The following is a 27,853-nucleotide window of genomic DNA, read 5'->3' on the forward strand; positions in this document are numbered from 1 at the left end:
AAGCCTGCTTCAGAGCATGTTTTTTGTAGCACCCTTGAGCTGGAGAGACCAAGTGGCTTGAGAACAGGATCAGGCTGTGTCCTTCCTTGGGTGCGGATTCCCTGCTTCACATACTGCTAAGGAAAGGCACTTTTCCCCACAGACATTTCACATGTCAAGCACTTCCCACAGGAAAGGCACCAATATATAAGAGCAAAAATACAATGAAAACTGTGAGAATGATCAGTAACCTGAGAGTGAACACAGTGGAACTTATGAGTAAAAATACTTAGGATTGCAGTATAAGACTGCACAGTCTTTACCAAGTTACCCGGGATCTTACTCCATTGAATTGAGTAGGACTTACTTCTCAGTATACATGCAAAGGCTTGTAGTATATGACTCAATTTGCAATAATAAAAAAACACTCCATGGATTTTCTTTAATTGAAGAATTTAAAGTGGACTGGAGGGGGAGGTCTGATCTCTCCACCACTTTTAACTGATCTCTGAGAAGTGAAGGGGAGGAGAAAGGGAAATAATAAGATGAAAGATATTCTCAAGCCCTTTCCAATACACACCAGTGCATCAGAAAGATCTCCTGGAGGCGTACTATAATAATAATTTATTATTTATGCCCTGCCCATCTGGCTGGGTTTCCCCAGCCACTCTGGGCGGCTTCCAACAAAATATTAAAATACAATAGTCTGTCAAACATTAAAGGCTTCCCTAGCTGCCTCCAGATGTCTTCTAAATGTCAGGTAGTTGTTTATTTCCTTGACATCTGGTGGGAGGGTGTTCCACAGGGTGGGTGCCACTACTGAGAAGGCCCTCTGCCTGGTTCCCTATAAATCTGCTTTTCCAAGCCTGGGAAGCAGTTGTTTTAAATCCCTCTGCTAGCCGCTTTTTAGTGCACACTGAGAGCAGGGCCACATCCACAAACCACTTTTAGTGCACATGACTTTCCCCCCTCCAAAACATTCTTGGGACCTGCAGCTTCCTCCTCACCGAGCTACAATTCCCAACACCCTGAAGATGTAGGATGTATATGAGAACGGGGCGGCGGGAGGGCGCGCGAAGAGGGCGCAGCCCGGGAAGCCTCTCGCCTCCTCTGGGCGGCGCCTTTAAGAGGCAGGGCTCGGCCCGGTCCCGGCGCTGCGGCGCTTGAGAAGCGCCCTATCCCTCCCCTTCCTGCCACAGGCTCTCTCTGGAGCTCCAGAGGCAGGAGCTGCCCTTCTCCCCTTGCAGAGGTTGCTGCCGCAGTTGGCTTGGGTTGCAAGTGCTTTGGTTTCGCGGCGTTTCCGTGGAGCAGATGCTGCCTTTTTCGCTTGCACAGCTCGCCGCTCTGTTGCTGCAATGCAAAAAGCAACGCAACTCTTTGCTTGCAGGCAAAATAACCCTCCTCTCTTTTCCCCGCTCCGCCTTCGAGTTGCTACAGCCTTTCTCCACCTGTGGGATGTTGCTGAACTACAACTCCCACCCACCCCAGCTAGCAAGGCCGGAGCTCAGGGATGATGGGAGTTGTAGTCCAACAAGACAGAATCGAGAGGCTGCACAGAAGTCGACCGCCGAGCCATAGATTAGTGTGGCGATCGGTGCGATCGTCCCTCGGCGCGTCTCCCCTGGCTCCTGGCGAGCCGGTCCGGGACCTCCAGGTGCAAAAGGGAAAGCGGCGGCCGCGAGAGCCAGAGCGGGTGTCTCTGGGCAGCAGCACCAGGTACCCCCCCCCCCGGCAGAAAGACTCTCCTCTGGCCCTTCCTGGTTGTGTTAATCAGACCCCCCCCCTTAAAGGGAACAGACGAGAGTGAATGGCTCCTGCTCTCTGCAAGTTGCAGCTCCTCTCCCGACTCGCCCGGGACTTGGAGTCTCTTCTCTCGCTCCCGCGTTTGGCCCCCAGGGGCCCGTCGAGTCCGGCATCCTGTTCCCGCGCCGGCCCCTCGTGCGGGAAACGGGGGCGCCAGAGCCCGGGGGAGGCAGAGGGTGGCCGCGTGGCTGGCAGCCCTCTCCTCTGATCCCTTCTGGAGGCATCCAAGCGGGTGGCCGCGGATCGGTGCCTCCTGGTCCGGCGTGGTCTCTGCATCTGCTTCCTTGACTAGTGAAAATATTATTATTAACTCATACCCCGCCTTCTTTAGCTGAGATTCCTGCATTGAAGGGGTTGGACTAGATGACCCTTGGGGTCCCTTCCAACTCTACAATTCTTCCCTGATGCTTCTAACTCTATGATTCTTCCCTGACAGGGACTCACACACACTCCTTCACACTCCCTACGCACCCTCCCATCCCGACATGTCTCAATGTCCACACAGAGAGGTGGAAGAGGGAGGGGAAAAGGAAGTATCTTGCAGAAGAGAGAACTTTGCAAAGAAGTACATGATCTTTGCAGACGTACAGGGGCTAAGGACAGTTGTTTAAGAGACTGCATTGCATTCTGAATAGAATAATGGGCAGCCTGTTTGTCGTCATCCTCATCATTTTATTTATTTATTTAATCTGAGGGATAAGTCCTGGCTCCTTTAAGGAAGGATTCAGGATTCTAAAGGAATAGTTGTGCCTCCCCATCTCCTAAAAGCTGTTAGCCCCCATGGGAGGTTCAGGAACAGCAAAACACGAACAAAAAAAAAAATCAGGAGAGCCAACCTCCTACTTGAGAACTGAGGTTTAAGAACAAAGGTTCCCCTGTGCAAGAAGTGGCTTGACCCTTGGAGGGGGTTGCATTAAAAAACAACAACAACAACAATGGCCAAACAAGCTGTGTTAATAAAGTGGCATCTGTACCTGTATTCTCTCTTCCCCCTCTCGCTCTAGACTAAGACTGGGGAGATTCAGGTTCAAATCTTCATCCAATCATGTGGTTCACTGGACAGCCTTTGAATTTATTACCTGGGCTTTGCTACAGAGTCCCAGGGTAGGTTACAACCATTGATACGGTTTTATGTATTTATATTGTTGCAAACCGCAGTGATATATTTTTATGATGCAGCAGTACATAAATATTTTTATAAACAATAAAACAAACAAACAATGTAATATGAAAAACAGATTAAAACAAATTACCGAACAACAAACAACAGCAAGGTTGTTTTGATGTTACAATGGATAGGGGCCGCGCTGAACTTCTTGGAGAAGGGCTGGGATAACATGGCAGGGGGTGGGGACGTAGCTTTTGGGGGTGTGGGGTCCTATAAAGCTCTGGGCCTGCAGTTAATTTTGCTTTCCCAAAGCTCTTTTCATGCTCTTCCCCCCCCCCCCCCCCATTGCTTCCCACCATGCTCACATACTTCTCTTTTAGCTCTGGAGTTGGCTTGGCAGTTTGAGGAATCACTTGGGCAGATGTCACTGTTGGGCTTCTAGCTGCAGGCATGTTGTATTCTGCATTGTGTATTCTGTTATGGATAAGCCCCCCACCCACATTTTTTTCAGTATTGAGTGCTCCCTGCCCACATCTTCTCTTCACACATTGCCTTGTGTTCACAGTTAAAATGCTAAAATTCAGTCCAGCTGTTTTGCTTTAGGGCGCTGGACCTTGTTGCATCCAAAGTACCCCTGGCTTCATGCATTTGTCCCAGTTGCAGTGTTGGAGAGACCAGTTGTTTATCGGTGGACATGCTGATATTTTACAAGTTACAGCATGTCAACTCTGCTGGTCTTGTTTTCAGAACTGTGATAGCCATATACAGTCATACCTCGGGTTACAGACGCTTCAGGTTGCGTCTTTTTGGGTTGCGGACCACCGAAACCCAGAAGTACCAGAAGGGGTTACTTCTGGGTTTCGGCAGTCGCGCATGCGCAGAAACGCTAAATTGTGCTTTGCGCATGCGCAGAAGCACCAAATCACAACCCACGTATGCGCAGACACGCTGCTGCGGGTACGTGCATCCCGCACAGATCACGTTCGCAACCTGAGCGTCCACTGTAATTCTACTGTCTTGTGCACATCTTTGAGGTTGGATAAATACAGCAGTTGGTTTATTGTCCCAAGGAGCAGAAGGTCTGCACCCTCCTATCACAGCTGTCTCTGTTCAAAAAAATTGTAACGCTTTAGAAACCTATTTGACCAGAGGAGACGACAGTAGAAATTAAGATATTATAGACCAAGGGTCCCCAAACTTTTTAGGGACCAGGAGCACATTTGGAAATCTAAGAAGCTGTCAGGGCATTAAAAAATACCAATTTAACAGAAGTAAAACTGGTATGCTCAGCCCCCGCCCCCCCAAGCCACACACAACAACAACAGCAACAACAGGAGAAGCACTTACACAGAACCCAGAAAAGAGACAAAAAGAAGAAGCAGGCCATCCCCCCAAATGCCTCCCAAAGAGTGTTTTAAACCTAAATTTAAAACAAAGAGGAGGAGCTGGGAGCCTTGGGCATCTTTGCTGGATTGATGCAGAAAGATGAATACGGTTTTCTTCCTATGACTATAGAAAAGATTGTAGTCATCTTCATTTCAATCAGTCTCATTTACCATCTGAGTCAATCAGTCAGGATCCACGTTGTCTAGTAGATTAAAAATACATTTTTATTTTAAGCCTAGAACTTATTAATGTGCTTAATTAATTAATTAACTTCTATTTGTACCCTAGCCTCTGGACTGGTGGCATTTCAAAAATCCCCCAAAACATAATTATCCATGAAATAATAAATAAAGTGGGGCTTTTACTCAATAGATAATTTTAATAAATAAGTTTAGTAGTTAGCAACTAAGGGCCTTTTGTATTCTTTTCTTTATTGCACATATCCCAGAGTTGAGCATTAGCATTCAATCTATGTTCCTATACTACATGGCTGAAGGATGGTGCAGATTAGGTCCTGCTTTTCCCAGCCAGCTCAGACTCTTTTTTTCACCTAGCCTAGCATTGTCTCATCAGCCTGGGAATGGCTCTCCTGGGACCTTCTGCCTGCAGAACACCTGCTCTGCCACTGAGCTATGTTCCCTGCCTTAAATTGGGCCCAGAAATTCAATTGTCTGGGAACTGGTGTGCGCAGGGCTGTGTACCACCTGTGCCCCTAGACTGCCAGTGGAGATGCACACCAACAGCAAGCTGTGCTGAGTGCCCACCTCCATTCATGGCATGGTTCCTAACCCAGCAAACATGTTGATTTGGAAATAATGTCTCCTCTACAAAAATCACATCTGCTTCTGTAACGTACTCTGTTTTAACAGAGCTGTAAGTACATTGCTCATGCAACCTTTATTATTTTGCTTATTATTCAGTTTTGCTTTCAGGTGGCAAGTTACTTCTATAAAAATCAATATTTACCAATTAAAAATTGAACCCTCTCAAGCTTTGCTCGTTCGTTTCGCTGCTTCCCTGCTCCTCCAGAACTCAGATTTTCCAATCCCTTGAACTGTGTGTCACACTATCTATCAATCTGGCTGATGCCAAATGTACTTATAGATTAATCTCTTCACACTGGAATGGGCTTCCTGCCACCTGCTATATGTAACGGTCCATGGTTCTGTGTAAATCAGCTTTAAATGTATTTATTTTAAAATCAATATTTGTGTGTGCCTGCAAATTTGTGGCTATTTCTGAACAGAGCTTTTTTACCCTGTTCATTTTCTCATGAATATTATGCTTAGGGTATAGTTTAACTATAATTAAAATATTGAATTAATAAGTGAGGTTCATGAACTGTGGTTTTTAACACGCTTTTTTGTTTTGCTTTAGTTTTACAACATTAATAAGCAGCTATGGATCCTGTGTTTACTCCACTGGAATGCCTGCTTCCCACTGGTATTGTATCTACTGCTTACATTTCTTTTAAGAGTGTTTTTGTTGAAATGCATCCTGAATGCACCACATTAAAAGGCTGCTTTAGTGATGGGCGTTGTTACGTAATATTTGAAGAGACTCAGCCTTGCAGCCCTACCGCAAATGCAGAATCTGGTAGAATCAGTGTTTTATTGTAGTTATTTGTTATGAATCTCTGCACTAGCACTAATGCAGTTACAATGGGAGGCTGTGCAAATGGTTTGGGAGTAGACTTTAACAATTTTGATTTGCCTGGGTAGAAATGGTTGGGTAGACTGTCTTTCAAAAGCAGTGTTCATGCTCCCATAGCCATTACAAGGGAATATGGGATAACTATAATGATTCTTCTCAACTTCAGGAGAAAACAGTCATTTATTCCCCATTCTGTGATTTGTCTTTCGTTCCATGACATTAAGGTTTAAGAGCTGCTTTGAGATCAGAGTGAGCCTATCCAAATGGCTGAATTACCCAACTCATAAAAATCATTGCTCTTATTTAAAAATTTTAATTGGGGTGATGTTATTTCAAGATGGTTAGACTTTTCCCCACTAGATTCAACATGAGTTAAATGAACATAGACGCTCTGAGCATCCCATTGTAATGCTTTGGGTCTTTAACTGAAAAGCATTTAAAACAATTTATTTTATTTTCCAAGTTGTTGGCCCGTCTCTGCTACTTTCTTTTATAGAGGCAATAACACACTTCATTTAAGTGCGGCTATTTCACCTACCTATGCATTTCAGGTAGCTGGAACTTCATTCATGGGTCTTTAATCTGTACCACATGTTTGTTGTGCATGTCTGAATTAATTAAACTTACTCATTTCAGTTTATAGCTTGCTTGGTGCTTACAGGCTGTCATCCTGAAGGAATTGCAGCCCCTAAAAGTTCTTAATGTCAAATTATTTTTGACATAATTAGCTACATTCTTTCTATTGCTTGTAATGAACCAACTAATCTGTAGCACATGTGCCACAAATAACTCCAAAAAGTAGGGGTTTGTGGAATACGTGGGGTGGCCTGATTTGCCAGAGAGTAAGGTCTCCATCCTTGACAACCTCTTGTGTGCCAATGCGAGAGGGGGGAGGGGATTATTGCTTTGTTTTTGTTTTTATTATGTATTTTGCATTTTTCTCTTGTATTTTTCTGCTGTGAACCACCCTGAGATCTGTGGATGAAGGGCGGTATGCAAATTTAAACAAGAAGAATAAGCTGAAGGTCACCCAGTGAGCTTTCTGACAAAGTGTGGGTTTGAACCTCCATCTTCCTGATCATGGTTGAACATACTAACCGCACCAATGTTACTGCTGTGTGCTGTGGGCAGAAGCTTTTGATGAAATAGACCTAGGACACTTAGTACTTTTGCCTGTGAGATGAATGTCAGCCAGGAACTGGCACTCGCCAATGTGGAGGCCTGGTGGGCCAAATTTTGCTCATGAACCAGAGGTTTCCGACTACTGCTGTAAAGAGATGGTTGTCTCAATCCAGGTTTTGATGGGATTTCTACTTCTGTCCCTTTTTGTTCTTATAATTTCTTATAATTCTTATAATTACCTGCCATTCATTTGCTTTGATTTTGGGTAGGGGTAACACTCACTATTTTCACTTTTGGGGACTGAGCAGTGAATTAAAACAGCGATTGATGTATCTTGATTTTGTGAGAAAACTATGTATTTTTGCCTGCTTCCAAAAAGTTGGTGTGCGTGACAGCAAAAGCTGTATTTGCAGGACCTGAAGGGAAGTAGGGAATTTTGCTTTTTGTTTGTCAGTGTTGAACTGCCATTAAATGCCATTAAAATAATCTGACATCCAGTTGTTTTTAAGGATTTTGCACAAAACTGTATTTTGTAATGCAGGTTGCAGAACTGAATAATTAATGGAGCCAAGCTTTGGGGTGATTTGCAGTTGCACCCCATAAACCTTTCTAGATTGCAGTCTTTACAATCGCCGGTTTACTTGGTGGTTGAGTTGACACTGAACAGACGACTGCTTAGGCCATCCTTCTAGTCGTTATGCTGCACCAGAAGGGATGGTTCACAATTTGCAAATGGTATAGTAAAGGATGGATAGGTAGCAGACCATGTTCCCTGCCTTATTTCAACCAGAAGAAATGACCTCTCAAACCCCACCAAGAGTTCTGTCTTGCATATCACATACTTTTGAATTCGCGTCTAATATGTATTGAAGAATCCAGAGGTCTGTGGGCCAGATTTAGAATTATCTATGTGGCCCGTGTCAGATGTGGTCTAAAACTGGGCTCTGTCCAGACTGAAGGTGGCTTGCACCTGTAGTACCACCATCATTTCCTCTCTCTCTCTCTCTGTGTATTTCTCCTTCAAAAACACACACAGAGAAATAGAGGGCAGAGGGGAGAGATACAAGGGACAAAATGAGAAATTAAGAAAACCAGCAGCGGACAGAAAAGGAAAAGGAAGAGAGTGACTGATATAAGGTGTCAATTATTAACAGTGGATCCCATATTGCAGGTTATACTTAAAGCTGAGCTCCCTTCTTGTATCTCCCTTTCCTTATCTATGGGCATTGAGATGAAAACAACTTTAGCACCTAGACTGAGCACCAAGGTACTTCTTCTCCCCCCCCCCCAACCCCTTCCCTGTTCTTTATGGAAATTGTTCTGAATAGAGTTATACAGAGTCACTGACATAGCTTTGGGGTGAAAACAAATTCCTTGCTTTATTGCCTTATGAAAGTGCTTCAAGTAGTTTGATGCAGAGCGTTACAGCACTAGTGTTATTAAGTTCAGAATATCAATACGAGTGAGCTTCTGTGACATTTAAAAAGATCTCTGCAATACTGTTAATTTTGTGTTATTGGTGGTTGTACAACTCTTGATAGATTAAAGGGGGGGGGACACCCTGACATTCTCAGAAGTGGTTTGCAGTGATTGAAGCAGCACTGAAGACCAAATTGGAGACAGACAGCCATGTACTCAGAGAGTGATCCTGTGGAAATGAGCAGAGCCTTCATTCACACTGCAACCCTTAAGTGTCCTGCACGCTTAACACCTCTCAGGCAAAGTCCCTTAAATAACAAAGGTGCAAAGGTGACTTAGTTAAAGTTAATAGCAAAACCTTTCGATTATATTATAGTCAACTTGCATGGTGAATAATACAAGCATGCATTTCCTGCCCCTGTTCCCTGTTAGACGTTTCAGCTGTGTGTGTGTGTGTGTGTGTGTGTGTGTGTGTGTGTAGTTCTCACTTCAGAAATAGTGAGAATAATACCAACTTTACAATGCCCTTGTCTGAATTCTGTAGAATGTTGGGGAGTTTATGAAAATCTCACTACTGTAGACTCTTCTCTGAGAAACTTAACTGTGTACATACTGTGGGCCCGATGCTTACTAGATTCTGCATTATGTTTCCCAAAATGTTCATATATTTTGGAGCAGTCATCTCCAGTCTTTTGCCAATGCATCACTTTTAACGCCAACCTGCCACATGGAACCCACTTTTCCATTGTGTGCCGTTCTGTTTTTCCCTCTCTGTCTCTCTCCTTCCCTTCTTTCTCCTGCTCTTTGCAAAAAAGCTTTTTTTAAAAAAAGGCAAAAGAAGGTAATAATTGTGTGCCTCATGCAACACACTGTAAGTTGGTCTGTAACTCAGTTTGGGGTCTCAACCTAACAAAACCCCATAATGTGTAATGTTTCTCTGCATAGTCACTTGGAAGTGATCTCGTAGGTGACTAGGAAAATAGCTATCTGCATTACTAGTTTACATATAACTAGTTAATTACTGGTATAATGTGTTCAGCCTGTGCGTTGTAGTACAGCATAAAGTGTCTGCACCTAGATTTGTAGCCCATCCCTAGCCAGAGTTTAGATATTCAGAAATAATACCCAGCCATGGCTAAGGAACACAAATAGGGCTTCTTTGGGGAAATGAGTGCAGCTAAGCTAATTCATCTTCTCAGCTAGTAGGCATAAAAATTTGATCGGGAACACATTAGGTCCTTTGATTTTTCCCCATTTTCTGAAAACTTTATAGTGTCTCCAACGTTGCCGTAAGTTTCATTTCCTCCCCCAAAGAACTGTACTGCTTTTATCAAATAATCGGGGGGTTTAAAAGCATAATTTTACTCTGAAAAGTGATTATGTGAAAATAGAGTCTACCCTTTTTACTGAATACTGAGTCTACATGTGTATACCCCTTGTCAAAAACCACTTTCTTGAGAAATGAAACTAATCCGTTGAGAGCTTAGTGAATGGGTGCTACTAAATGAGGAGCGTTATCTTACATGGAGCAACATGGTGTTGAGTTGGAACATTTGCCTGCCTTTCACTGACTCTCACCTCTATCCATGACTCTCCTGTTCCTCATTCTTTCACCTGTTAATTTTTGCCACTTTCAGTCTCCATTACAGTTGCTCCTTATAGGACCTCTCCAGCCCTTCACCTGAGCTAACAGGTGTTTCTCTGCCTGAATGGATAGCTTCTCAGCCCCTTCTGTATCTAAATTGAATGTTGAGTCCTCAAGAAATACATACTTGGGATAAAAGAGGGAGAGAGGCTTAGGACTGAATCCTGAGGGTTAGTCCCACCCGTAGAAACAAAGTAAGAAATTAGTGATGACTGACTTGATGCCCCATTGATTTCAGCGAAGGCTCTTGCCCTGCTTTGGTCTAAGGAGAGGTCGCACTGTAAAATTGGTACCATACACACATAGAAACTGAACATCAACTTCACAAGTCTTTTCTCTGTTAAGTCTGTAAGTCGATTTTTCAAAAAAAGCATTATCAGTGATCACATTTGTAGCATGTGCTTTCTCCAAGGAAGTTATTCATTTGCACGCAGGAATCTATTCCTGAATTCAAAGCACGTCATTTTATGGATCGTGCACATGTGACTTTTAGTCACCAAGCACAAGAACAAAATGGCTCAGGAAGAATCGGACTCTTGCCAGCAGAAGCTGCCACATCTCGATGTTCATTCTGTTCGTGAATGACAGGGTTCAAGTGTTCTCAATAAGCAGTTCCCTTGTACTTGTACAACCTTTTTTAAAACTCTGAACAAAATCCCTGGCCGAATTCTTCAGCAGTGGCTGAGATCATCTATACATTATGGAAGGAATTCATAAAGCTATTCTTGTGGTCATTCTTCTGAAAACAGGGAGGACAATCTCAGGAATTTCATTGTTTGCCTAGCAGATCTTCTCGGCTGATGGCTTTTTGTACTGCTTCCCAGTCTGCAGTCTACTGCTTTTGGTCCTGTAGATGTTTTGCCTTTTATTGTGCTTGAATTTGTTTTCATATTCATGTCTTATTTTTCATTTCACTTTTAATTAGTTTCATTATATTTGATGGCAAATGTTTAGTTTATCTCCACTGTTAATAGCCTAATTGTTTCTCTTGCCTTAAGTAATATCTCGTTAACTTTATATGCCATCTTTTCCACATCATCTGCAGAATTAATTTCCTGTGCATGGAGTTGTATTTAGTCTGCAACGTTTTTTCCAAAACTTTCCTAATTACCATTTTTATAGCTGCATTGGGTTTTTCTGTTAAGAATTAAGCTTCAGAGGAGACTTAATAAAATAAGTATTATCAGTTGATTATCTTTTTTAACACCTCTACAAAGCTGGAAATTGGTTTTGGGGAAAATGTTTGCAGAATTAATAGACAGTTTTTAAAAAATGCAGTAGAGAAATATTGGAAATGCGAAAATAATTATTTTTAATATTAATATATTCTGGTTGTCTGATTCAGTAACATACGTGTTTTCCAGGGAAATTAGATATTTCAGCATTTACATCTTTGCAAGTATTTTAGGGCCTTTTCTGAATTAAATTTACAAAAGAAATGATTTTTCCTAGAACAGCAAACAGATGTTGCTAATGCTTAGGCTTCATCCTTTGGATTTCTCTCGGATCTTAAAACCTCATGGTGCACAGACACAGAGCAAGTGCTGGCTCATAGCCCCACCATCATACTGCGCATAAGCAGGGCTCTGTGGGTGCCAATGAGCATTGATGGCACATTAGTGTAGATATCCATGCTGGCATTGTATCATGCCTGCACAACTGAGCTACTGCAAATCAAATCACTGGGTCACCCTATGTTCTTGTACTGGCCATGAGGGAGAAGCAAAAAGATTTTCAGTTCTTGCCATCTTAATTGAAGAACATATATCACAATTTAAAAAATAGTCTCATCTTTTGGTAGTGAGAAATGTTTTTCAAACCTAAGCTAGTCTATGAAGGCAAAATGAAAATAGCACTTACACAGTCCAGAAGCCTTCAAAAGTATAGAGGAATCCTTTAATTTTCATCTGACATCTCTTGAGCTTTTTCACTTTTCTTCCCCTTTGAAAAGTGTTTCTCATTTATCACCAAGCGGTTTATGCTGCATTAATGTGTGACACTTTAAAGCAGCAGTGCTCTTAATTGGTAAAGGTACCCCTGACCATTAGGTCCAGTCATAGACGACTGGGGTTGCGGTGCTCATCTCGCTTTATTGGCCGAGGGAGCCAACATTTGTTCACTGGCAGTTTTTCCGGGTCATGTGGCCGGCATGACTAAGCCACTTCTGGTGAAGCCAGAGCAGCGCATGGAAACGCCGTTTACCTTCCCGCCAGAGTGGTACCTATTTATCTACTTGCGCTTTGATGTGCTTTCGAACTCCTAGGTTGTTAGTCACCCATTTCCATAACATGCATTGTTTGAAGAAATGCTTTCTATTGGTTTTCAGCCTCCTGCAAATCATATTCACTGGGAGACCCCTTGGTTCTAGTGCTTATGGGGGGGCACCTCCATTTTCTCCATTGAACTGGAGAAGGAGGCACCATGCAATCATTTTAAAAACCCCTCACTTTTGAATTTCTCAGGGGCTTCCAGTACTGTCAGCCAGAGGTGAGATTGGCAGGCACCATGCCAGAAAACAAAAAAGAAGATTGCCTTTGAACCAGCCTTGTTGCGTTGGATAGCAGGTTGCCTTGGCACTTCACATTGATATTTTGCTTCACTTCAGATCTGAAGTAGAGACTTCCTTTGGTGCATTTTTTGAAGCTTTGCATTACTTCTCTACTAACTATAGTGGAAAAATCAACAAATGCCTATGGCATTTTAATTTTGGGGCAGAATTGGGTGAATTTTGCATGCACAGTAGCCACCTCTGAGGAGAGGAAGCCTGCCAAATTTCAGTCAAAGAGGTGTGACCCTCTGCTTTTACCTGTGGTGAAGAGGCAAAGGGTTGCGTGGGTCAGAATTGATTTGACTTCTCTTGCTGTCTGTAGCATGTTCTCCCAGAAGCTGCATTGGAATGCTATATTTAGCCTGCTCCCATTTCATTCTTGATAGAGTGGGTAATACTTCATGGAAATGTATGGAAGTATTCACTAATATACTGCTTGGTACATGCTTACAGCAGTGTGTGTGTGTTGTCACATAGCAAAGAACAGAGAGTTGGAGAGATGCTATCTGATTGCACACATACACATAAACACAGCAAATAAGTGAAACATTAATGCGAATGAAACTAGGGTCAGGTCAGGGTAGGGTGGGGGTGAAGAAAAGTGACTTACCTAATAACTAGCAAAACAGATTATATTTGAGACAGCTATGGACAAAAGCCAGATTAAATAAGGTGTGGGTGTGGGTGTGCACGCGCACACACACACAAGAAATCAGAGATAAAGAAAGGAGAAAAGAAAGCAAGGCAGTAAGCTCACAACCAACCACTAGCTCCACAAAATAGAGTTGTTCCTAAGAGAATCGATTAGCAAAGAGCAGTTTAAACTCTTTCTACATCCCTTCCAAGTCCTTTTCAAAGGCATTTTGACATTACGTAAAGAAGGATAGTTCTGGTAAAACCATTTACCTGATTGGAAGCTAGAGCTGTCAGTCACAGAGCTGTACCCCCTGCCGCCGCCGCCACCACCACTGTTTGCCTCTCTCCACTTTTCTCAGCTAGCATTTTCCATTTATAGAAAACTTGGAGACACTTATGGGAGATTTTTAAAAAGATATTAAACTGGACAGAAGAGAAAGCAAGAAACATCCATCTGAATCTCTGAGATGCTTCCAAGGCCTCAGGACCAGCTCATGGTCTCCAGCTGCTTTGTGCCAGAGTTGCTTTGGACTTCCAAGCAGGGCTATTCATTGGAGCCCTAGTTCTAACCTTTGACCTTTGGCATGTGGGGGTGACGCAGGATTCTGCCTTGTCTCCCATAATGTGTGACCTCCACATTTAATCACCAGGTGAGGCTGTCCAGAGATTTGGTGAAAAGTGTCACCAGTATGCTGATGTGTCTTTTTCATTTGATCCAAGGGAAACGGAGGAGGTTATGACCCATAGAAATTATGAAAATGATGGGAGGAGATCTGTGACCTTACGCTTTCTTTCTTTTTAATTCAATAGTACCCACAGGGTCCCCTGAAGCCTGTCAGGGCTGCAGCACCAGAGAAAGGCGCTTTAGTGCTCAACGGTTAGGTTGGTCATGGGCACATGGGAAGCCTAGTGCTCAATGCTTCAGAAGCACTGAACGCAGAGTGTACTAAACACTTTGCACTTTCCAAATGCCTGATCTATGCTTTCACTTTTTGCAAACAGCTTTGGTTTCCTTTCACAGAAGTTTCTATAGAATGGAAGGAATGGAGTTATAAGCAAAGGAAACAGATAAGCCTTTTTGCTGAACCCATGCATGTGTTAGCAGCTGTCTTTTCAGTTGTTCAAAAGAGCTGAAATAAATATAGAAACAAAGAAAGCAAATCTTTTTGGAAAGAGTGAAATGTGATGTGGGGAAGAATGGTTTAATTTTCATTCCCTGTAATGTATCCATGTAATTCCTGAGCTTTGAATATTCAAAGCTTTTGTGTGCTATAAATACTGCCAAGATTTCAACACCAATTTTAATACACATATGTATAAAATAATTAGACACCTCTCATTTCAAGATTTCGTAAAAATAGGCAGGGTGTCGTTCACTTTGCATCTCACACATTTCTCATTGGAGAGAGCCAGTGACACTTGTTTACTGAACATCCGCATAGCTAAATGAAAATGAAAATGTATTCATAGCTGCATATGTCACCATGATGGTCTGGATCCACAAAAAGCTTATATTAAATATGCATCACAAGAGAATTAACAACAGAGTGTGGAGCTATGTGGTCTCTAAGTTAGTTACTGTTTGGAGCATTGCTTAATGAAGGATTTACCTGGAACGTGAGTAGGAGTAGGATTTTTAGAAAGTGGTGTGTGTGTGAGAGACATCCTTTCTTCTGGTTTCCCATGTTGTTGTCAGGGGCATGCTGTCAGGATCTAGAGCCAAGCTAGATGTGGACATTAGGTGTGTTTGCTTCTTTCATATAACAATCTTTCTTTCTTTCTTTCTTTCTTTCTTTCTTTCTTTCTTTCTTTCTTTCAAATGCAAGTAGATTCGCTTTGGAAGGAAAGCTTCCATTGGTGCCAAAACTATGCCCCAAGAATTCTGCCTGAAGAAATAAGTCCAGACCTGGTTCCAGTGATCAGGCAGAACATGTCAGTCAAAATGGCCTGGCATTAAGAAGCCAAATCAGGGGGCTTGTCTTTGTGAAATCTGAAGCTTGGAAAGAAATGTCTCAAAAGCAACAGGGATTCTGAAATGTAAACCCCAAATGTAGGCTAATTAGATGTACAAAGTTAAGTTGTTACACCTCTAGATGGTACAGAAGTAACAAATATTCTCCATGAAGTGAAACACACCATCTATAAAGTAGCCCTCTGCCAGGTAATTAGGAAACTGTAGAATCCATTGCGTAACTATTTTGGGTGCATTTATTGTGTGTGTATTTCACTATGATATGGAAAATGTATTGCCGGTGAAGGTGATGTAGATCAGAGGAGACCAACCAGCGTTCAGTAAACAAATAATTCAGAAATGCCCCATATCAAGAATAGTGATAGAACTACAAAAGTTAGCAACACTTGCTTAAAAATATAAATCAGATCTCTATTGGGGAAAATGGTTAAAAATATGGGGCAAAATTCAGCCTTAGGCATGAATAACCAAATCTCCCCTTTGGTTTCCTTGCTTGTAATGGTGCTGAGAGCATGCCCCTGGAATGGTATTTTAGCATTTTGATTAAGTGATAATGAGGAGAACAAAATGTAGCACAATAACTTTTGAGTTATAATACAAGAAAATGTATTCCGAACAGGCACTTCTTGTTCTCAAAGATCTGAAACTTATGTTTTATACATCAGAAATAATTTCTAACATGCATATATACTGGCCTTTAATGGCTTGGCAGAACCAAGTAGAAAGTTCAATTTTCTTTTTAATTGGTTCAAATAATTCACTGGGAATGGTTTAAAGAAAGAGACAAGGTGCAACTCACATCCTATTGAAGTCAATAACACCTTTTTAATGCAAAGGCTTGGAAGTTAATACCTTTACAAGTTGAGGGACCACGAAGATTCATGTGGGAACCATGCGGAGGGAGCTGGTTGTGGTGGTCCCCAGACCAGACCTGCATAGTGTGCCAAATGCTTGTGTGTTAACTTCCTTGCTGCACTGTATTGTCCCCCATAAACCTGAGATCTGTGGCGCTCTTGTCAGAGTTTTGGTTGTTGGCAGCAGGGCAGTGACACAGTCAGACCCAAACTGAGCACGATTGTGTAACAAGGAAGCCACGTCCTCTCAAGCAGTAAAACGAGGTTGAGAGGAAGCTGGCTCCACTCTGCCCTCCACTTTCTGGAAAAGCCCCTTCCTTCCTCTCCCGCCACTTTTTCTTCCTTTGCGATCACCAGGACATTGAACTATTTCTGATGTTCTTATGGGACGGCTTTTTGCATGTACAGCGTAGCCGGAAACTTTTTGCTTCTTAAGCCTCTCTCTGGCTTTAAAAAATAAACTAGCAATTTTCTGAACATTTAGAAAATCTGCTCTGGAATTAGTTTTGCTTTCTTTTTTTATATTTGGTGTGGTTTGAGCTGCATTGCTGCAACCTGCTAGTCTTCTTGCATTGCGTATTCCTGGTGTGGTCTTGGGAGAGCTAGAGAGGATGCAGAAACAGGCTTGTGGATAAATGTCAATTTGAAAACAAAAGCTCTTTTCCTAAGCTTAGTAGCAAGGGCTAGGGCAGCGGGAGGGTTTCAAACTTTCCTCTCCCTGCAAGTCTGCCTTGTTCTGCTCAGCTGGCGGGCGAACAGCTGAGGATAATGAAAAGGAGTCTGAACTGCAGAAACAGTTAATTTTATCTGGAGGTCCTCTTTCTTCCTGCCTTGACTGATCAGCAGGAGGGTGTGTTGTGGGTCATGGAAGATTGGGTAGTGGGACAGAAGCAGTCCAGGGGGTGCAGATTGCACACTTTTGAACCAGAAATAGAAAAGAAGTCACGTTTTGTGGAGACAGTACATACTGACTGAAGAATGTCCATATTTGCTAGAGAACGTACAAAATTGTCAAGGTATTCACATTCCCAAAAGGCCTAATGGAGATTATGTATATTGATTGGGAAATATGAACAGTTATTTCTGGAAGGATTATGTGCACATTCTCCATGAGGCCAGGTGAATATACACATTGGCTAGTTGTTATACACATGAACTGCTCAACATGCATTCCTACTCACACAAATGTGTGTGTGACGCTGTGCAGTAGTGGTGGGAAATAGAGAAAAACTATTTCATGAATTGAAAGGCTCCATTAGTTCAATCAAGTTTTACAGGAGTGCCAGCATTGTTGTTGGCTTTTATAATAATTCAGATGTCAAAATATGGCTTCTGAATTATGAAGCCCACATTAGACATCTAATACATGTATTCTAAAGTTTTAGGAAGAGAAGGAGAAGGAAGAAACCCCTGCAAATTCACCGTAAGCAAATACAATTGATGCTTTTATTGAAGGATAAAGAAAAGGTGGTGGAGTTAATTGCATACACTTCCAAGTCACTTTAGAACTACCAGCAGGAAATTAGCTGTTGTGCAAAAACAGCATGAAATGTAATTCAGAACAGCTGTCTAATTTATCAGCAAGAACAAACTGCTCATGTTCTTAAACTGTACTCAATTACTCCATCCACCTTTTTTGACCTGTTCTGCCAGCTAATATTTGCTTAAATCTCAAAGAAAGTTTGTCAGGCTTTTTTTGAAGTAAGCCAAAAAGCTCTGAGTCGTTTTTCTCCTGTAATATCCAGTTCATTCATATTTGGATTTATTTCCAATTTTGCACCTCTAGAATCTTTGCTGCGGGATATGTGGAATTCTCCACTTAATTAAATTTTCATCCTACCCTTCCTCTAGGGTGTCCCACCCTACAGCACCCCCCCCCCAAGACGGATTAGGCTCAGATATAGTGGCTGGTCCAGGGCTGCCCTGTGACCTTCATGCAAAGTATGGATATGATCATCTCTTAGGCAGGCAGAATCAAGGCATGGAGGTGTTCCAGAGCCTCGGCACACCTTTTTTCCCCCTTTGAGAAGCATCATCACACATGTGGAAGTTCCTACCAATGACCACTTCCTCCAGCGACTCCTGCTCACGCTACACTATACATGCTCATTGCTACATGCAGCGGGTGGCCTGGATTGTTCCCTTATTGTTTGTAGCAGAATTGAAAATATCCTTCCGTTGGCCACATGCAACACCCTTCTAAATGACCACAAAACATTGAGATAAAGCTGTATCTCTCACTTGTGGTCAACCAAGGAATGCTTATTGGGTGCTAAACTGGAATGTTTTCATTTGCTGTGGCCCCTGACTCCCTTCTCAGTGTTTTGCTTTAAAGTTGCCTTTATTTTCGCTCTCTCTGGCACTGCGACAATGCAAAAGAAGACAATGAAAAGTGGTTCCTTCTCAGTGAATATGTGGATCTGTATATGTTAATGAACGAGAAGGTTCGGGAAAAGTTCCAATTTAAGGATTGTTCTTTCTAAGGGATCTTTTAAAAAGAAAATTAAAGCCTCAAGAGACTGTTTATACAGACAAATTAAAGGAGTATGTTATATTGTTGCTCTGAAAGTGTTAATAAAAAAACAAATTTTCCAAAGATTTTTCTTAAGTAGCTGGCTTAATTCAGAATACAAAGCAGTGGAGCAATCTTTAAGCAGAATAACATAGCATAAGCAGGATAAAATGCTTCCTCATTCAGTTATCAAGAACTCCAGGGAACAATAATGGAGTATGCAGCACCCTCCCTGGCAGGGAGGGCCAACGCCAAAGGGAGACTTATATACCTTAGACCAGTATTTATTAAACTTGGGTCTCCAGCTGTTCTTGGCTCCCACTACAACTCCCATCATCCCTCATCACTGGTCCTGCTACCTAGGGATGGTGGGAGTTGTAGTAGTCCAACAACAGCTGAGGACCCAAGTTTGAGAAACATTCCCTTAGACCAACAGTTCTCAACCTGTGGGTCACCAGATGTTGTTGGACACAACTCCCATCATCCCTGAGCTCTGGCCTTGCTAGCTAGCAGTGATGGGAGTTGTAGTCCAACAACATCTGGGGACCCACAGGTTGAGAACGTCTGCCTTAGACGCTTAGAGGCGACATGCTGACTGGCCTGATATCTGAATACCTCAACCTGTTTCAGAAGCCGTTATTGAGATGGTGTGAGGGATGTTACATCACCTCCAAGGTGAGATAGGCCAATAGATGGGGGCCAGCATTAGGGCTGAGCGATACTCCAATTTATTGACGTTCAACATATTGTGGTATTTAGTTGCTGATATTTCAGTGTTGAAAACCAGGTACAGCCTAGCCCTACCTGGCATATGTAGTTAACCTTCCGCTGCACTACTGCTGGCAGCTTCTCAGCCTTCAGCTGGCTCAGCTATAGATCCTTCCACATCCTGCTCTCTTATCCCCCAAGCACAAGCAGCAAATCAAGACAATAAAGCAAACCAAAGAGTTTAACCCTTTGCCAGTAAGCAAGGAGGAACAACCGTAAAAACGAATTAACCAATCTCCTCTATATACAAAATTCTTCTGCAGTAGGTTTCCTCAATAGAAAAGTTGATAAAGATAAGCACGTTAGAGCTTGGGGTTATACAGTGACTTTGGGTGGCTACATTTCTCTGAGGTCCCTGGTTCTAGACAGTGTAGACTTCAGATCTGATAGATAGGTGAATTCCAGGTCAGTGAAGTATTAAGATAAGATTTTGGATTTAAATTTGATAAAGTCTGTTTTAATGGGTATTCAAAAAACCCCACATAGGATTCATCTTCACCACTTAGAAATAATGGATTTCATTCTCTTTGAATGAAGGATACAGATGAGCTAAGTAAATATGGTCACACTACTAGGTTGTTTATAAAAGCAGCATCTGTTGTATAACCAAAGGCATTTTTGATAGAAAAGCAAAATGCAGTGCATTAGAAGATATGAGCATTAATTTTGAATTAGGTCTGAGTGCAGTAATCATGACATTTTGAGTCCCTTTAAGATTTATGTTTTCCAAACACTTTTAGGTGGGCCTCAGTGCCATCGTCTACCTGGTGCACCCTCACTTGCCTGCCCTGCCCCCTGGCCACGCCACAACCCTTTGGTTGGACCAGTGTCAACACCAACAGCTCATTGGCTGCTGTATCAAGGTGGCCAGGAGATGGGGAAATTTGGAAGTGGAAGGAAGGAGGGAAGGTGCTCTTCCTCTGAAGGAAGCTTTGAAGGAAATTGGAAAGAAAGAGAGAAGGTTAATATTTATTATCATCACTACCAATAAATTGGGAATAGAGGGGAAGGGGATAATAGAGGGAAAACTGTTAGAGGAGGAAGCAGTGAATATAAAAGGACCAGGGAGGAGAAATGAAAGAAACTGGCAGTTTGGGCAGTTGAGCATGATAAGAGAATAGGAGAAGAAATTACAGGAAATGGATAATAATACTTTGAGAGCTGTGTGGGTGGGAAGACAGAAATGCAAAAGAAAAAAGCTCCACTTGCAGTCTTTGGATCAGCAAATTCTACTTAAAATGGGGAGGCTGAGTCACAGTATTTCCAGAAAAATACTTAGCTTGAGGAAAGCTGAGCTATGCAACTCCTTGCTGCAAGGAAAACTCCATGGCCCCCAAAATTAGCAATTTCTAAAGATAAAGACCAGTAGAAAGTAATCACCAATTGGTGATTGATTGCATTTCTATCCCACCCTTTTCTGCCAGCTGCTGCCATTTTGTGAAGTAGGGATAGCAGTGGAATCTGCTGAAAAAGAACCACCATGTGGATTTCCGCCAGTTGGTTGCAGGGGCTTTTGCTGGGAATGCCTTTCATCTTTTGCTTGCTTGTTGCTAAAGATAACTAATAGGCATCAAGGCTGTAATCCTAAGCCTGTCTACTCAGAAGTAAGTCCCACTGAATTCATTGGGCTTACTTCCAGATAAATTAGGTTGGAATTGTTGTCTTAATCAGCTTCTGACTTTGAATTTTCAAAAACCTAGTGAAGGGCATCATTCATTATTGTTCCTTTCACATGGGAAGAAGTGGTCACTTTTGTTAACTTTGGACTCTCTCTGTGGTCGTCACTTAAAGTCTGGGGATTTGGAGCTGTCCCGTGGTTTCTCCAGCAGCTGGTATTCAGAAATATTGCTGCCTCCAGCCGTTGAGACAGAGCAGAGGCCTTGTGGCGCATAGCCGTTGAGGGCCCTTTTCTCCTCCATGAATTTGCCCAGTCCTCTTTTAAAGCCAGCCAAGCTGGTGGCCCTCACTGCCTCCTTAGAGAGCAAAGGCCATAGTTTAACTAGGTGCTGTGTGAAGAACTCCTTTCTTTGATCTGTCCTCAATCTCCCAACATTCTGCCTCATGGGATGTCCACAAGTTCTAGTATTCCCCCCTCTAGAGAGGAGAAAACTTCTGTAGTCACTTCCTCCATGCCATTCATAATTTTATAGACTTCTGTCATGTCATCCCTTACTTTCCTTTTCTCTAAATGAAGAAGTCCCCAACGCTGCAGCCTTTCTTCATAGGGAAGTCGCTCCACCCCGAGATCGTTTTGGTGGCCCTTTTCTGAACTTTTCCCAACTCTACCGGAACTGCACACAGTACTCCGAATGTGTTTGCACCATAGATTTGTATAATGGCATTTTGATATTGGCAGTTTTATTTAAAAATTGTTTTCTTATGAAGTTGGCTAGAGCATGGTGCTGATAATGCCAAGGTTGAAGGTTCGATCCCTGTATGGCACAGCTGAATATTCCTGCAATTCAGGGGTTGGACTAGATGATCCTCAGGCTCCCTTCCAATTCTATGATCCCCCTTTTTTGCAGCTGCTGCATGCTGGGTTGACATCTGCATCCAGCTATCTGCTATGACCTCAAGGTCCTGCTTCTGGTCCATCACCTCTAGTTCAGACTCCATGAATGCACACATGAAATTTACTTATTTTGCTCCAACATGCATCACTTTACACTTGTGTACATTGAATTGCATTTGCCATTTTGCTGCCCATGAATTCATGGAGGCTTTAATTTTATGCCAAGAGTGATTCCTTCACCTTGCAGAATAAAAAAAGGAAGCTCCACTCTTAAACCATGCACATCTGCATATTGGAGCGTTTCAGTCACGGCCTTTATTTTTCATGTACAAGGTTATTGTGGGAACTGCAAAGTGCCTCCCTGTGTGGTGTTGTTTTCGTTCATTCTCAAACTTTATTTCTCAGAGAACTGTAAATAACATAATATTTTTCAACAAAAACATAGGAATCCTGATGAGTTGGAAACTGTGCCAGGAAGCAGATAATGTTGTTTTTTGGTTATCCATTAGCGTGTGCTAGAGCTGCTATCATCTTCTCTGGCAACTATCAAGGAGCTAGCTAGAAGCAACAGAGATAGTAAACAAAGGATGTTGAAGGAAAATCACCCCCTATGGGAGATTGTTTTAAAGTCACTGGGAAGTGCTGCCTTCAAAAGACATCTTCAGCTCCTCCTAGATTGCTGGAAACAAGAAGTTGCCTGTGGGAGTGGAAACTTTGCTTTGGAAGCACTTGTGCAACTGTTATTTCTTGTTATAATCTTTATAACTAATGTTCAGCTGCATGCATCTCTTTCCTCATGCATCATCACATACACTCACAGTTTCCTCTTTCCAGTCCAAAGACCACTGTTTATTTTTTTATCCTAACCTATGGCACCAGAATAGCTGACATGGGCAGCAGGATCCAATGAGCTAAGACATACACAAGCACCTGGGATTTTGAGCTTCCATGACATAGCACAAGTCCAGTTTCAGAGAATTGTTTGCCGTCTGGCATTAAGAGTTTGATTCCTGAGAAACATAAGCCCTTAAAGCTTTTGTCCATGTGGAACTAGATGTATAACTCTTTGGATCCTGGCTATACATCATGATAAAAGGTAAAGGTAAAGGACCCCTGACAGTTAAGTCCAGTTGCAAATGACTCGGGTTGCAGCGCTCATCTCGCTTTACAGGCCGAGGGAGTCGGTGTTTGTCTGCAGACAGTTTTTCCGGGTCATGTGACCAGCATGACTAAGCCGCTTCTGGCACAGCGGAACACGGAAAGCAGAGCAGCACACTGAAATGGTGTTTACCTTCCCGCCACAGCAGTACCTATTTATCTACTTGCACTGGCGTGCTTTCGAACTGCTAGGTTGGCAGGAGCTGGGACAGAGCAACAGGAGCTCACCTGTCGCGGGGAGTTGAACCGCCGACCTTCTGATCAGCAAGCCCAAGAGGCTCAGTGGTTTAGACCACAGCGCCACCCACATCCTATACATCATGATAAAGATTACTTAATCATGACCTGCAAAATATCTGGCTCAAACAGATTTGCATGCGCAGGAACGGGTAGGGACCATGGCTCCTTGACAGAGCACTGCCTTGCATGCGAAGGTGCCTGGTTGAATCTGTGGCATTTCCAGCTAACAAGGATCAGGTGTTGGGAGGAAGTCTGCCTGAGACTGGAGAGCCACTGGCAGGCAGAGGAGCCACCTTGGCTCTGGAACTGTGAGAGCTGCCACATGTCCCTGCCCTTCCTGGCTCACTAAAAAGGCCTTGCCAGGTGGGTAGAGGGAGTAGCCAGCGCCTCCTTCAAACAAGGCAGAGTTCCAGCATGCCTAAAGGCATCTATCTGTATATTAAAATATTTGTTTTTATGTTTTGTAATAGCTTTGAACTATTATCTTTTATATGTTCTTAGCTTTCTGTGTTTTATTCATGTTCATTTTAATTTTTTTGAACCATCTTAAGGTGGGATATAAATATTATAAAGCTAATACTAATAAATAACTTATTCATGCACAGGGATTTCTCTTCATAAGAACATAAGACAAGCCTGCTGGGTCAGGTCAGCGGTCCATCCAATTCCTGGAATAGCCAGGCTACCTTTCTGGTGAAGTAATGGGCCATTAAGGAAACAAAGGAAGTGGATCTGTGCTAGAAAACCATGCTATGAAGCCCTCCGTCGTAGTCTCTGGTTGTAAATATGTGTAAATAAGCCATCTATCCTGAAGATACCACAGTCTCTGCTCTTCCTCATTCCAAAGGAAACACGAACCCTGGGAAAGCACCTGGAACCCCTGGAATCTCATACCACTTAGAGAATAGGTGGCGCGCAACAGTGTTTTATTTTGTAAAAGTGGTTCTGGAAGGGAGAGACACCAGGCGGATGGAGACAGTTCTCCTATTGAAGGCTCTTACATGTGAGATGCTCTCACAGAGAGTGGGGGGGGGAAATAACTCAGGCTGGCATTGGTCAGCCTTGTCCACCTTGCATTGAACAAGTGGTCTGCTGATCTTTGAAGACAGAAAAATATTTGGGATAATTTGTAGTGTCTGAAGTAGTCAGGGTAGTGAAGTAGTGGAGGTGCTCTGATCCATGGAGACACAAAATTAACAGGATTATATTTGATTTACACAGCTTAATGCATTATGATCATAATTCTACTTGAAACTTCTTCACCTGGTATATGAGGGAAATACCTTGCTGCTTTGGCATTATTTCTTAGGACGACTCACATATTGTATTGAGCAATTCTGATTCTTTGTAATCCATAGCTGCCCCATTTAGTATAAGAAAATGATTAAAATCCTGATTTAAACAGATCTGGAATTCATGACCCTTATATCTGCAGTGGGTGTCTGAGAAAATGGAAATGCTTCAGGTTCCTATATTTGTTTTTATTACACTAGCATTTGGTGCCAAATTAGGCATTTAAATCACTTTTTTAATGCTGAAATAGCTAGATTTTTGAGAGAAAGTGAGATAATTGGATTAAATGATTCATCTGTGCATCTGCAAGATCGCAGTTAGCAGTTTAGCTGATCTCTTGCGGAATTACAGATTTATTTGTTTAAAACAAAAAGGTCGGGAATTTTTTCCTGGACAGTATAATATTCGGTTATTAGGCTGTTTGCTACTCTGATGAAGAAGAAATTAGAAACAATAATTTTGTTTTAATTTTTTGCTCTCATCTCTCCCCTCCATATCATTTCTACCTTTTTTTGGCCAAAGTGGTTGAAACTGTAGGCTGAATAGCCCCGAAAAAGTGAAAAAGGCCCCCTAAGTTGTAGGCAAATAGATATATAAACATAATTCAATGTTTATTTTCTTTAAAATGGAAATGCCTGTAACTTTTTTTATTTGGGGGCAGACACTACAGCTCTGAAGAGGGTAAAACAGGAATCGCAGTCGCCCATAGTGTTTTCTGGGCATTTGGTTTGAAAACTGTAGACATGAGAGAGGTTCTCCTGGGTAAGAAACCTGCCAGTTTGCAGAAAAATTGACCTTGGGGCTTTAAAAAGTGACAGCCTTGGGGCTTTTTGAGGTGACGGAGAACTAAAAGGGATTTGATTTCTGGGTCAAGGCATTCCCTCCGATTACAGGCTGTCAGTCAAAATGGAGCTCTTTCTGGTTCTTCTCATCTCCCTGTCCTGGCACCTTCCTTCTGCCAGGATAGGGAGATGAGAAGAACCAGAAAGAGCTCCATTTTTCTCTTGCAAAATTGAGAGTGTTGGTAAATTAATCTCCTCTTATTTTAACTAGCCTTGACAGTTGAGAAGAATCTCCCTATCTGATCATAGCATGATCTTTTTTTTTTTAATAATATTTATTAAAGTTTCAAAAAAGTTACAAAAATGTGAAAAAAAGATAAAAAGGAAAAAAAACAGAAAATACAAAATACAGAAAAACAAGAACAATTAAAAACATTTCCATCTTTCCATGTCTTGTCTTTCATTTACTTATTTCCCTGACCTCCTCACACCTCCCTTTTTTGTATTCTAGTTCAATTAAATATTTCAGCAAATCCTTTCCAGCTTGGTTTTTATCCTAAAAGTTTATCTTAATGTTATAATTTTACACTCTCGTCTTTCAGCAGTTTAAAAATCAATTTTTACCTAATATTTTATATCATTTCTGCTAAAACCACATTACTTCATTCCAACATCCTTCTAACATTCCTGGATTTTACAGTGTTTCTGTAGATAAACTTTAAATTTTTTCCAATCTTCTTCCACCAACTCTTCACCTTGGTCTCGGATTCTGCCAGTCATCTCCGCCAGTTCCATATAGTCCATCGCTTTCATCTGCCATTCTTCCCGGGTGGGTAAATCTTGTGTCTTCCAATACTTTGCGATGAGTATTCTTGCTGCTGTTGTTGCATACATAAAAAAAGTTCTATCCTTCTTTGGCACCAATTGGCCGACCATGCCCAGGAGAAAGGCCTCTGGTTTCTTCAGGAAGGTATATTTAAATACCTTTTTCATTTCATTATAGATCATCTCCCAGAAAGTCTTAATCCTTGGGCATGTCCACCAAAGGTGAAAGAATGTACCTTCGGTCTCTTTACATTTCCAACATTTATTATTGGGCAAATGATACATTTTTGCAAGCTTGACTGGTGTTATGTACCACCTGTATATCATTTTCATTATATTCTCTCTTCAGGCATTACATGCCGTAAACTTAATACCTGTGGTCCATAACTGTTCCCAGTCAGCTATCATAATATTATGTCCAACATCTTGTGCCCATTTAATCATAGCTGATTTCACCGTTTCATCCTGAGTGTTCCATTTCAACAGCAAGTTATACATTCTTGACAAATTCTTAGTTTTAGGATCTAACAATTCTGTTTCCAATTTTGATTTCTCCACCTGAAACCCAATTTTCTTATCCAAATTATAAACCTCCATTATTTGATAATAATGAAGCCAATCCCGTACTTTGTTTTTTAGTTTTTCAAAACTCTGCAGCTTTAATCTGTCTCTTTGTTGTTCCAATATCTCCCAATATTTCGGCCAATTGGCCTCCATATTGAGCTTTTTCAGAGCCTTTGCTTCCATTGGTGACAACCACCTTGGAGTTTTGTTTTCAAGCAAATCCTTGTATCTTATCCAGACATTAAACAGTGCTTTCCTGACAATATGGTTTTTAAACGCTTTATGTGCTTTGACCTTATCATACCACAAATATGCATGCCAACCAAATACATTATTGAACCCTTCCAAATCCAATACATCAGTATTTTCAAGAAGTAGCCATTCCTTCAGCCAACAAAATGCTGCTGACTCATAATAAAGCTTAAGGGCTGGCAGGGCAAATCCACCCCTTTCTTTAGCATCAGTTAGTATTTTAAATTTTATTCGGGGCTTCTTGCCCTGCCAGACAAATCTAGAAATGTCTTTCTGCCACTTCTTGAAACATTCCATTTTGTCCAAAATTTGCAATGTTTGAAACAAAAACAACATCCTTGGCAATACATTCATTTTTATCGCAGCAATTCGGCCTAGCAATGAAAGCTTCAAATTTGACCATATTTCTAAGTCCTTTTTCACTTCCGTCCAACATTTTTCATAATTATCTTTAAATAGGTTCACATTCTTAGCAGTCATGTTAACCCCAAGGTATTTCACTTTCTTAACCAATGTTAATCCTGTCTCTTTCTGAAACCTCTCTCTCTCAATCGGTGTTAGATTTTTCTCTAAAACCTTAGTCTTCAACTTACTCAACTTAAAGCCTGCTACCTGACCAAATTCTTGAATCAATTCCAATACTCTTTTAGTACTGGATTCTGGCTCCTGTAATGTCAGTACCAAATCATCCGCAAATGCTTTCAATTTGTACTGTTTAGCTCTGACTTGTATACCTTTAACCAATTGGTCCCTTCTAATCATATTTAGCAAAACCTCCAGGACCGATATAAAAAGCAATGGAGAGACTGGGCACCCCTGTCG

General features: G+C 41.9%; 1 protein-coding gene across 10 annotated transcripts in view; it reads left to right on the top strand.

Moving 5' to 3' along the window:
• The first annotated feature begins 1,553 nt into the window (after positions 1 to 1,553).
• TPK1 (thiamin pyrophosphokinase 1) overlaps positions 1,554 to 27,853 on the top strand; it is a 269,979-nt gene continuing 243,679 nt past the window's right edge. For 7 of the 10 annotated variants that reach the window (XR_014540139.1, XR_014540140.1, XR_014540141.1 and 4 more), the window contains exons 1-2: positions 1,584 to 1,695; positions 5,654 to 5,719. Coding sequence is in view for 5 of the 10 variants with exons in the window: in XM_083578291.1 (XP_083434417.1) it covers positions 5,677 to 5,719 (43 nt within the window). In the remaining 5 variants the exon portion in view is untranslated. Of the gene's footprint in view, positions 1,696 to 5,653; positions 5,720 to 27,853 lie in introns of all 10 variants that reach the window. The other 3 variants (XR_014540138.1, XM_083578287.1, XM_083578286.1) reach the window with 2 other exon arrangements.

The sequence above is a fragment of the Podarcis filfolensis genome (assembly GCF_964270895.1).
Source record: "Podarcis filfolensis genome assembly, chromosome: 12".
Taxonomy (NCBI): domain Eukaryota; kingdom Metazoa; phylum Chordata; class Lepidosauria; order Squamata; family Lacertidae; genus Podarcis; species Podarcis filfolensis.